This window comes from Equus asinus, chromosome 12, assembly GCF_041296235.1.
Source record: "Equus asinus isolate D_3611 breed Donkey chromosome 12, EquAss-T2T_v2, whole genome shotgun sequence".
Taxonomy (NCBI): Eukaryota; Metazoa; Chordata; class Mammalia; order Perissodactyla; family Equidae; genus Equus; species Equus asinus.
In genome coordinates this window covers 2,313,638-2,326,380 of record NC_091801.1, presented here as the reverse complement: position 1 = coordinate 2,326,380, position 12,743 = coordinate 2,313,638, and the positions used below count along the sequence as shown (strand labels likewise).

Sequence of the window (12,743 nt, the reverse complement as noted above, 5' to 3'; positions counted from 1 at the left end):
TAATGAGGGTCAACTGTATTTATATATACATGTATATTAAAATCATCTATGATAAACCCATGAGATTAAACGTGATATATGGGGAGACCGTTTCAATAATAATAAGTGCTACACATAAAGCAGTAATTATTTGCATCCGATGAATCCATATCATCCCAGTGTCTGAAACAGGATGGAGGTGGGAGCCGGTCTGGGTACACTGAGTCTGGCGTTCTCTCTGATAAGCTCTCCACTCCCCCTGCCAGGCACTTACCTGAACAGTTTGTTCTCTCTTCAGTTTGAGCAGTCTTGAGAGATCTGGCTTTTCCGAGCCCCCCAGGAGAGCTTTAAACATTTTGGGGGTCTCTTGCTTTGGAGGGAAGAGAAGGGCAAGTCCTTTTCTTGGAGGGGTGGCCTCTGCGGCCGGACCCTTTTTCTTGAGAAGCACTCTGTGGACAGGAGAGAAAGGCTATTTTAGATGACATGGTGAGAGTTCTGTGAAGTTTTCAACGCAGAACTGCATAGACAGTTGTTGAGAAAGCTGTTCACCGCCATCAAAATACAGTCCTCCTCTTAGATTTTAGGAGGCAAAACCAGCTCCTTTCTAATAGGGTTCTAGAGGCTGTACCTGGCTTTCTTCATGAGCAGCTTCTCAGAGTCTGGATAATGCACCAGAATCTTTTGCAGGGTCTTTTTGTCCAGAGTTAAAAGATTGGCAAACCCATGGGCCACCACGTTGGCAGTTCGACGGTTCCCTCCTCTTGCTGCCAGAAGGCTGTAAGAGAGAAAAGTGAATCTTTGCCGGCAGGCTCGCTCTCCCTCCACCAAAATCTTTTAAAGAACAGAAATCAAATATTATAACCACTGACACTGCCTCAGGGATCATTTCCTGCAGGTGGGAGAGTCAAGTTGTGGTGGCCAGACAAGTGGCAACAGTTTCCAACGTGTTTTGTCTCTCTCCTCTCAGATTGAGGACTTGTAGCCATCAGTGCCCATGAGTCTTCATCCCAGATTCTGGGAGCTCAGAAAACCTCTGTGCACTGGGGATCTCCCCTGCTCCCCTGGATTCCCTTTGCATCCTCCCCATCCTCTTTGCTCCTCAGGAAGCTGACCTCTGTGCGCTTGCCCTCTCGCATTCCTTTGGGTTCAGCCAATGGGAAGTACCAGTAGGAAGTCAGAGCAGGAGGAGAGTGGGGTTGGAGCATTTATTCCCTTGTCCTTGCCCTGCCGGGCCCGAGGTGAGCAGCAGCTGCAGCTCTCTACCTACATCCACAGCTCCTAATGTGGGGCCATCTCTTAGAAGCACAACTCCCATAGCTCTTTCTGGGTTCTGGTAACGTCCCCTCCCCTTGTTCCCTTCAGGGCTTGCTCTGGGAACAGCTCCCTTGCTGCTGCTAGCTTCAGGATGCATCGCCATCCCTTGTTGGGTACTCTGAGATTTTTCTTCACTTTGTCAATAATTACTCTATTAAACTCTTCTTAGTTACGTTGCTTGAGTGTACCTTCTGTTTTCTGCTTGGGCTCTGACTGATACAGCTTTGAAATCAAATCTTTTTTTTTTTTTTTGCTTGAGAAGATTGTCCTTGAGCTATTCCTCTATTTTGTGTGTGGGACGCCACCACAGCATGGCTCAACAAGCAGTAAGTATGTCCGCCCCTGGGATCCAAACCTGTGAACCCTGGGCCGCTGAAGTGGAGTGCTTGAGCTTAACTGCTACACCACGGGGCTGGCCCCTGAAATCAAATCTTAATGATGCCCTGTTTACGTCTGGTAAATTCAATCTCTTCTTCTACTTAACTCACAAATCATCTTGTTTCTCACTATCGTAAACTGCTCTGTAGTATAGTCATTCACATGCAACTTCCCACACAGAATGTCGTTGACTTTCTGGGCTTTATATCTCTCAGACATGTAGTTGGGCATTTTGCATTTGGGAAGTGACCAACGAATAGTTGGAAAATAAATGAACACACAAACGAATAAAACAAATGGATAAAAATGCTATCATTCAGCAATAATCTGGAAAATCAGGGTTGGTCTTTAAAACCGAGACAATAAAAATCACATTTCAAATGTTTAAAAAAACGCTACAGGTTCTGTCTTGGAAAGATAACACAATAGGTAGAATCTCTTGGAGTGAACCAGTTAGAAATGGAGGAAAAGGCTCATATTAATAAAAACACAGTCTCTAGGGGTGAAAAGGAAAGAGAAAACACCCTGGCAGTAGGAGTGTTCACATTTTCACAATGCTACCTTGGGGGCAATGAGATTGAGAAGCTGCCTGGGTCCTAGGCCTGAAGATTTATACCAGACAATGTGCACTTTTTACGGCTGTTGTTGGGAAAGGGAACATTCCGACTGGCTGTTAACTGTAAAAAACTAACACAGGGTTTCAGCTCTGTCATGTAAAGAGCTTGGAGGTTGTCACTCCTGAACTTACAACAAGAAAAAGCTGGACAAACTGAAAATGGACGACCTTTCTTGAGCCCCTCAGAGGACTGAGGTGTCAAGGGAAACCCCATGCAAATCTGGAGAGAGAGGTGAATCCAGACAGCCACGGCCAGACCTGCCCGGCCAGACCTGCCGTCCCTGGAACAGGAGCCTGGGAGCCATGACTCGTAGTAACACTTAAATGGTAGTGTTGACAAATTGCTGCAGGCTGAGAGAGGGCCATCAGGGAAGCGAGAAACTCCTGGGGGCCACAATTATGGGGACACTGATACTTTTATGGGTTTTACCTTGAAAATCCCCACCAGGTTCTCATGGTTAAGAGCCAAGACAGATCTGCTTTTGGCTCCCACAGTGGGAGGGGATGATTAATTATTGTGAAATACACTCAGAGCTTATTTGTTCTCCCTAACAAAGCCCTCCTATCCAGGGAAAAGGACTACCAGTGCCTTATCTCCCACCCCAGGCCCCTCTAGCCTTCCTGTCCTACCTAAGGGGGATGAGAAGCCAGGAAACACTTGTGGAGGTCACATCCCAGGGACACAGATCCACTAAGAGACTGACATTTAATCATAAGATTATACATCTCCCCTATACCTTGCCACCATACCAAGGGGCTCCAGGACAATGAGAGTGGATCATAGCTGCAAGATGCAGACTTGCAGGAGGAGGAGTACTGAGGGAAGGCCAAGGTCAACAGGGAGAACAGGGCACCAGAGAAATTCGAAAGCTCTAGACCTACAGCTGCAGCAAACATTAACTACGGCCCAGCTCCTTAGTCAGATTAACATAAAGCCTCAAGCTGAAGACCTGTTTACCACAGTTGCTACTACCCATTACATCATGCACAGATTTCAACAGAAAATTACAAAGCATGCTGAAAGGCAAGAAAAATACAGTTTGAAGAGACAAAGAAAGCATTAGAACCAGACTGAGAGCTGACACAGATGTTGGAATTACCACACAAAGAATTTAAAATAACTATGATCAATGTGTTAAGGGATCTAATGAAAAAAGAAGATATTATACAAGAAGAGATGGGTAATGTAAGTGGAGAGAGAGATATTCTAAGACACATTCAAAATAACTCGTTGGAAATCAAAAACACACTAACAGAAATGAAGAATGACTTTGACGCACACATCAGTAGACTGGACATGGCCAAGAAAAGAATAGATGAGCTTGAGCATGGGTCAACAGAAAGATCCCAGACTGAAATGCAAAGAGAAAAAAAGAATTAAAAAAAAAGAACAGAACATTGAGAACCGTGGGGCAATTTCAAAAAAATAAGCATCATATATATGATATGTGCATCAGCATACATAATCAGACACGTTGTTGTTACTATTATTTTGAACAAACTGTTAGATCAAATAAGAACAAGAAAAAGAAAAGTTTTTATTTTACTTTCACTTATTCCTTCTTAGATGCTCTTCCTTTCTTTATGTAGATCCGAGTTTCTGATCTATATTATTTTCTTTCTCTCTAAATTACTTTTTAAAATATTATTTGCAAGCTGGGTCTACTGGCAACAAATTCCCTCAATTTTTGTTTGTCTGAGAAAGTCTCTATTTCTCTTTCACCTTTGAAGGATAATTTCACAGGTGCAGAATTCTAAGTAGGTGGATTTTTTTCTCTCAATTTAAATACTCTACTTTACTCTTTTCTTACTTTCATGGTTTCTGGGAAGTAGGATGTAATTCTTATCTTTGCTCCTCTATAGAGAAGGTGTTTTTTTCCTTTGGCTTCTTTCAGGATTTTTTCTTTATCTTTGATTTTCTGTAATGTGAAAATGATATGCCGAGCTGTAGTTTTTTTGGCATTTACCCTGCTTGGTGTTCTCTGAGCTTGCTGGATCTGTGGTTTCATGTCTGACATTAATTTTGTAGAAATTCTTGGTCATTATTGTTTCAAGTGTTTCTTTTGTTCCTTTCTCTCTTTCTTCTCCTTCTGATAGTCCCATTATGCGTATATCACGCATTTGTAGTTGTCCCACAGTCCTTGGCTGTTCTGTTCTGTTTTTTTCAGTCTGTGGTCTCTTGCTTTTTGGTTGCTGAGGATTCTAGTGATGTATCCTGCAGCCCAGAGACTCTTTCCTCAGCCATGTCCAGTCTGCTAAGCCCATCAAAGGCATTCTTCATCTCTGTCACAGTGTTTTTTCTTTTAAAATTTTTCCTAGGATTTCTATCTCTCTGCTTACACTGTCCATCTCTTCTTACATACTGTCTGCTTTGTCCGTTAGAGCCCTTAGCACATTAATCATAGTTGTTTTAAATTCTTGGTCTGGTAATTCCCACATCCCTGCCATGTGTGGTTCCGATGCTTGCTCCACCTCTTCAGACTATGTTTTTTAGCTTTAAGTATGCCTTGTAATTTTTTCTCGATTGCTGGATATGGTGTACTGCATAAAATGAACTGCTGTAAAGAGACCTTTAGTGATGTAGTGGTGAGGTGTGGGGAGAGGAAACATTCTGTGGTCCTGTGATGAGGTCTCAGTCCTTTAGGGAGCCTGTGCCTCTGGGCTGTGAGCTTCACCAATGTTCCTCAGTTTTTTCTCCCCCCTTAGGTGGGGCAGGATGACTAGTGTGGACTGGCGTTGGATATTTTCCTTCCCCAGGTCAGTTAGGCTCCAATTACACCCCAGCAGGTTAGGCTCTGGTTAACTAGTTTCCCCTGAGGGCAGATCTTGTTAGAACAGAGTGTGCTGGTGTGTTTCAAAACGGTTCCTCTTCCCCTCCCCTGCCAGAAACACAAAGGGATTTTTCTCTGATATTTATTATGGGATGCAGTGGAGCTCCTGGAGGTCAATCTCACCATACTGTGCAGGCTCCTCCCATAACTGGTCCCCTGGAGGGTTTGACTCTCAGAGTCAGTTCAGTTCAGGGTCCTCGCCCAGCACTGGTCCCTGCACTGGTTCCTGCCACGAGCCTCTGCTCTGGTGGCTGCGGTTCCCTGCATTTGCCTGTCAGTCTCTTCAATTTTGGGGCAGCGGTTTGCCCTGTTTTCTCCCCTGTCTTATGGATCCAAGAAGAGTTGTTGATTTTTTGGTCTGTTCAGCTTTTTACTTATTGATAGGATGGAATGGTGGCATCTAGGCTCCTTACATGTGAAACCAAAAACTGCAAAAGGTATAAAACATATGTAATTGGAATACTAGCCAGCTTACGATTCAGCACTCTCACCTCTGCGATCCGAGTTCATTTCCCAGTCAGGAAACCATACCACTCATCTGTCAGTTGTCATACTGTGGTGGCTGCGTGTTGCTGTGATGCTGAAAGCTATGTCACTGGTACTTCAAAACAGCAGGGTCACCCATGGGGGACAGGTTTCAGCAGAGCTTCCAGACTAAGACAGTCTAGGAAGAAGGACCTGGCCACCTACTTACAAAAAGTTAGCCATGAAAACTCTATGAAAAGCAGAAAAGCATGTCTAATTTAGCACTGAAAGGTGAGAGATGGCACAAAAAGACTGTGCAGGGTTCCACTCTGCTGTACACAGGGTCTCTAGGCGTCGGAATTGGCTTGATGAAACTAACAACAACAACAGCTGGAATACGAGAAGAAGAGAAATGAGAAAATTGAGGAGAAGGAGGACTTGAAGTATAATGGCCAAGAACTTTCCAAAATTAATAACACCAAACCACAGAGCCTGGAAGCTCAGAGAATACCTAGCAGAATACCAAAAATACTATTCCTGGGCATATCATACTCAAAGAGAAACAAAGACAAAGAGAAAATGTTGAAAGGAACCAGAGGGTGGGGAAACACCTTATCTACAGAGGAACAAGGTTGAGATTCATAGCAGCCTCTCCATCAGAAACCATGCCAGTAAGCATGACATATAAAGTGTTGAAAGAAACAAAATCACAACGTAGAATTCTGCGTCCAGTGAAATTGCCTTTCAAAAGTGAAGGAGAGATAAAGACTTTATCAGAAAAATAACAACTGAGGGACTTCGTCATTAACAGCCCTACCCTGCCAGAAGCGTTGAAAGAAGTTCTTCAGGAAGAAGGAAAATTATGTAAGTTAGAAACTCAAGTCTACATAAAGAATGGAAGAACATTGGAGAAGGAGTAAATAGAAGTAAAATAAAACTAAAATCTTGGATTTTTTAAATTCTTAATTATCGAAGGGTAACTTTAATAAAGCAACAATGCGTTGGGTGATTATGGCACATGGATAGATGAAATGTGTGACATTGTGTCTTACAGGCTGACGGGGAAGAACTGGAAATACTCTGTTCTGAGGGGCCAGCATACACGTGAATTCTATAGTGTTACGTAAAGGTAGGCAGGTTAGTTTAAAACGTATATTGCAAACTCTAGGGCAACCACGAAAATCTTTTGAAAAGAAGTGTAATTGGTATGCTGAGAAAGGGGAGAAAGTGGAATCATCTAAAATGCTCAGTTAAAACCAGAGAAGGCAGAAAAAGAGGAGGAAAAAACCCTAATGTGAGGCCACCTTAAGGCATCAACAAGGCCTCTCACCAGCACTTAGCATTAAACTTGGGTCCAGGACCATCCAGGCCACTTAAGAATGAAATCACTCCTCCAAGACAGAAAGCACAAAGTTGGAATCCATAAATATTGACCACGTTAATGCCTGCTTATTTCGCTCAATGATTTCACGTTTTAAATTTCTTGCTCCATGACAAAACTCACTTACTTTTTAGTTCTTTCCTGAGGTTCTCCCCAGGATAAGCTCAGCCTTCACCGTTTTTTTTTAAGAAGAGAAATGAATTTTACTCCATCCATCTATCTATCAGTCATCACAATCATCTTTTCAATCATTCATCTACCTGACTCCCCATCCATGTCCCTGCCCATCTCTCTGTGAGATGAATGTTACTATGGGAAGGACAATGGTCGGACGGGCCTATTTCATTCTCCTCCCTGCATCCTTGGACGCAGGGTGATCCAGTAGTTGGGCAGGACTAGATGACATTGTGGAGCTTAATTTGGACCTGAGGATGTCTCTGTGTGTGTCAGACTGTGAGAGAACGGAAATAACATATTTAAATGTCAGGTTATTTTCAGATTTCTCAGGCTTTAATTAAACTTGCCTACAGGTTACACGTTTGGAGCGCTTGATGAGTTTTTGAACGGAAGAAATAATCTGCCTGCCAGATGGATTTTGCCCAAACTCTCAGCAATGTTTAAAATAGCATCTTTTTTTTTTTCCTCCTGTCCACAAAATGCTTCTTCTGCAGCATTCCACCAATGGAAAGTTTCACTCATTAAACAGCTTAGTAAGAAGGTCCCTAAATATTCCAACCCTTTCTGAGAGAGCACGTGCTGGAGGAAAAATAGCTGAGGGTAAGGGTAAGTGTCCATGGGTCGAAAACATTGAACAGAGCCATGGCCGGGAAACAAAAGAACGGGTTCTAATTCTGGATCCACCTCTGTTTGCTGTGACCCTAGACAATAACTTGAGGACCTTTTTGATTTTCACTCCAATCACATCAGTATTTATTAAGAGCCTACCGTGTATTCAGCACAGCGAGGGAAAGGAGGGTTATTGAAGGGTGGGATGGTTCTGTGGAAAGCATACAGACTTTGGAACCGGATAACTCTACCATTTTTTAAGTGTATTTCTGAGCAGGTTACTTAATCTCTCTTTTAGGAAACAAGGTCATCTTGTAGTACCTACTATAGGTCTCTGATCATCTTTAAGGAAAAATAAGCATTTATAGACTCCTGATATTTAATTGTGAAGAAAGTGCTATTACGTAAAATTTCTGGCTGAGAAGTTTTAAACTCTAATTTGTGGTATGTAACTGTAACAGTTAACAATAAGTGTAAAGCTTTGTATTACTTAGGGTTCTCCAGAGAAACAGAACCAATAGGAAGTATGTGGATATACACATATATTTACAGAGAGAGGGTTATTATAGAAATTGGCTCCTGTGGTTATGGAGGCCGAGAACCCCCCAGTCTGCCATCCGCGAGCTGGAGATCCAGCATCGCTGGCGGTGTAATTCATTCCGAGTCCAAAGGCCTGAGAAGAGAAGGGAGGAGCATGTGGCGTAAGTCCAGGCCTGGGTCCAAAAGCCCAAGAACTAGGAGCACTGATGTCTGCTGTCTGAGGGCGGAAGACGGATGTCTCAGTTCAAGTAGAGGGTGAATTTGCCCTGCCGCCATCTTTTTGTTCCTTTCAGGCCCTCAGCAGATCGGATGACCCCATCCCCATCAGTAAGGACGATCTTTACTCAGTCTACTGATTCAAATGCTACACGCCTCCCAAAACACCCTCACAGACACACCCAGAAACAATGTTGTATCAGCTGTCTAGGCTTCCCTTAGCCTGGTGACATAAAGTTAAGCATCATGGTGCGAGTGTGCCAAAAGCGGCTGAGTGAACGAGGGCAGCTGTGCGAATGTCAGAGAGAGGACGTATATTCAGTGTGGGAGGGCCTGTGTGTGCCACGCTCTGTAAGAGTCAGGGATAAGTAGCAACATGGGGGTTACATGCACACATATACATATATACATATGCGCATGTATATTCACATATACATAGATACTAAGAAACGAAATCTCCATTGAGTAACTTGCCCTGAGTCACACAGCTCACAAGTTGTAGAGTTGGAATGCAAACCTAGACAGACTTCTTAAACACAGAATGATTAATGCTTTGACAACTGTAAAAAATGAGAATGTTTCCCGAAATAAAGAAGTTTCTAGTCTAAAAGGATTTTTTTTTTTCCTGTAGAATTATTTCCTAGAATAGAAGTAAAACTAACTCTGAATACTATCGATGGAAAGAGTATCACCCCCAAGGCCGAGTGAGAGATGAAAACTTCAAATGCCTGTCCTTGTTAAGCAAATTTCCAACTGGATTATACTGGAGGGCATGAGGCTAGATCACCGGGGTAGACTTTTTCTGAGATATTCTTTTATTCTTTTCAATGTCATTGGAAACACTTTGTGGCTTGACAATTTTTACCTCTTCACTAAAAATAAATTCTGAGAAAACTTTTGCGGGTGAGTAAATGTGAGAGGGGGTTCCGGCGTGGCCTCTGCCAGGCGCTCTCTCTGCGGACACTTTGATGTTCCTAAAATACTGCAAGGCAGACACACGGTAGCCTGGAACGTTTTTTGTAAAATAGTTTGAGGAAAATCTGTAGGCACGGATTTTTATCAGAGTCAAGCATTTAGATTTCACAGATACAAAATATGGCGCCCCTTTTCCCCCAGGTCTTGATTTCAGACTTGAATCAGCCTTAGAGGAAGTGGATGGACAATGAGTCTTAGGGAAAAGTTCTAAGGAAGAAGAGAGGGAGAAAAACCAAGATGTCCATTTTATTCTGTGCCCTATTTCTTTACATCCTTCAAGTGCCCAGGAGAAGACTGCTTTTGTACTCGGCTGTATCCAACACTTCGTTAATACCAGCGTAACCAAGTGTTCCTTTGGGGTGAAAATAGCTAACAGTGTAATAATCTATGAATGACCATGCCAGTCAGGAGAGGTGGGTTCTTGCCTGTACCTACTGACATGGACACCGATGTCTAGAATCAGCCAAGTGAGTTACTCAAGAACAAACACTTAAGAGTTTCATCATCAAGATTCAAATCCGAGTCAAGGGGTCTTTCCTTCACACCCTAACTCTAATCCTGTAACGACGTCATTGTTACTATTTCAGTAATACAGATTTGCCCACGGACATTAGGAAAAATAAGAAAGCAAGCCAGTCAGGCTGGTGAGATGAGTGATGCCAGGGTCTGACTAGCAGAATCTTTACTCCTGCTCTGCTGTTCCAAATGGTGGTAAAGAACCTTGATTTCCATAGAATTAGAGACACTGGATAAAGTTACTTAAGGAGGAGTCCTAAATATTCGAATACACGTTTAGATAACGGTACTGATGGTATAGCTGTTCACAGGAAGATTGTGAAACTTAGATGAGGTTTGCTTTTCACTCTAAGAAAAAGGTGCTGCGCAAAGAGACTATATCCAAAAGGATGTAGTGGAAATGCAAATACACGTTTTTAACACATGTAGCATTCACAGGTTTGAGATAGGAAGAAAAATGGAAATGAAGAGTTTTCTCCTTCAATATTCATCAATCTTCTTACTCCTGCTCATACTTCTAATGTATCTACTGTTTCTGTCTTTTAGGAAAGGCGGAGGAGGGGGAAAGGAATGACGGAGTCATTCTGATGAAAAGTAAGAATAAGGAATTAAAATAGTCCAAAGAACTAGAAGTCTCCCTCGGTACTCCCAGTTTAAAAACTGAGTGTTCAGGAGAAATAGGCAAACATTGTTTGGAGGGAAAAAGGAGGTTTAAAATTATTTTTCAAAATATTTGGCCTTTTTACAATGATATAAAGTAAATGTTTTAAAAAATTCGAAGAATAGGTGATTTGACCAATACAACGGGTGAAAAGTCAGAACTTAATATTTTACATGAAAACCAGACTACCTAAAACACATAAAGATACATCACTGCCTACATTCTACATAATAACTTGTTATGTAGGATGAGGAAAAGATAGTGAACAAAGAAAGAAATCCGGAAGGTAAATGATCACATTTATGGAAATAAACAGGCCCACTGGATTTCATTCATTTACCAAATACTTATTGAGGATCTATTATTTCTAGGCACTATTTAGAGAAACGTAAATTAAAACAACCTATCAAAATGTGAAACCAATGAGAATAATAAAGTAACATCAGTGACGCCAGGGAAAAATAGCTCTGCTTTGCATGGTGTATCGTAAATTGGTTCAATTTTCCTGGGAAATAATCTGCCCCTATATTACAAGAGTTGAAGAAATGTTTCTACCTTTTGACCTAGTTATTTCACTCTTGGGAATAAACCTCAAAGAAATTAAAAAAAAGAAAATAATTTTACGAAGATAAACATAGCCATGCTATTCTTCATAATGAAAACTGACAAAAAGGGCACAAGGCTGAATATGCATATTCATGACAAAAATGAATGTGTATTAGTACATTTGCAAAGACAGAAAGAGAATTACATTCACTTATTTATTAATAACTAATTGGTTGGCACTTATGTGGGCCAGGCATTGCCCTAAGGGCTGGGGATTGAGTGCAGAACAAACAAAATGTGGTGTCTGCTAGGGTCCTTGGGAGCCCATGTCTTTGTGCGAAATAGAAAAATGTCACCTCTCTGGCACATGCAAACTCGTGGGCACAAAGCTTGGGCAGAAAAATGCTCCCTTTTGCAAAGTGAAGGGACCTTGTGCATGAGGGAGAGCACAAAAACAGGGCTCATGGCTCAGGAGTGGGGTGTGGGCTGGATTCCAACCTGCCCAACCCCTCCCTGGACATCAGGGTGCAGAGTGCCACTGGCACAGCTATTGTAATTGTCCTGGTGCTTACAATGTAGTGAGGAAGAAAGACACGGAAGAAATAAAGGCAGCAAGGAGTGTGATTACAAAGATAAATGCTCCGAAAGAATGGAGTATAGTCCAACCAGAGCATGTAGCAAGGAGACCCAGGAGGTCCCTACAATGGGGAATAAAGGAAGTCCTAAAAGAAGCTGAGATTGGGTAAAGGGCTGGGAAAAGCAGCCGGGCAGAGGCGACTGCAGGTGCAAAGACGTCCCCGTGGCTGGATGGAGTGTGGCATATTCTAGGAACTGAGTCTGCATGAGAGCCTGGGGACTGAGTTTTAGGAGAGCTGTAGGCAGGGCCGAGACTCTGCCGGATCGTGTGCGTCAGGATGAGGACTGTGCTCCTATTCCCGAGAACAGCGTGAGAGCATCGAATGGTTTCAAGCAGGAGGGCAGTGGCACGATCATATCTGTGTTTCCGAAAGATCCCTCTGGATGCAGAGTAGAGACTCGATTGCAGAGGAGGCGGTTACTGGAGTCGAGACTTGGAGCGGGCCATGGCGGTGGTCCACTGAGGAATGGAGGCCGTTTGCACCCAAGTGGGCGCGATGGAGCAGATAAGACACAGATGACTGGAGACACACGGAGGAGGTGAAATCACAGTCTTGGAGATGGACCGGCCGTGTGGAGTGGAGAAAAGAGTCAGGGCGAGTAGAGGGAGGTGTCAAGCGTGCCTTTTTTTTATTCTACTAAAATCTCAAAAGTTACCAATTTAAAGAGTTTGGCATTCTATTAGCTTCCTAGCTCTGCTGTAACAAGTTGCCACAAAACCAATGACTTACAACGGAAATTTATCTTCTCACAGTTCCGGAGGCCGAGGGTGAAAATCAAGATGTTGGCAGGGTTGTGCTCCCCCCGAGAGCTCAAGGGAAGATCTTTCTTGCCTATTCCAGCTTCTCATGGCTCCAGGAGTTCCTTGGCTGTGGCTGCATAACTCCTATTTCTGCCTCTCTT

General features: G+C 42.9%; 2 protein-coding genes across 8 annotated transcripts in view; one reads left to right on the top strand and one right to left on the bottom strand.

Moving 5' to 3' along the window:
• CNGB3 (cyclic nucleotide gated channel subunit beta 3) overlaps positions 1–12,743 on the bottom strand; it is a 128,651-nt gene that overhangs the window by 2,341 nt on the left and 113,567 nt on the right. The window contains exons 16-17 of the mRNA XM_070480963.1: positions 608–754; positions 254–428 (exon numbers count right to left, since the gene is read on the bottom strand). Coding sequence (XP_070337064.1) covers positions 254–428; positions 608–754 — 322 coding nt within the window. The remainder of the gene's footprint in view (positions 1–253; positions 429–607; positions 755–12,743) is intronic.
• Positions 1–12,743, top strand: part of CPNE3 (copine 3) — a 176,684-nt gene that overhangs the window by 56,874 nt on the left and 107,067 nt on the right. The gene's annotated exons all lie outside the window — the stretch shown is intronic.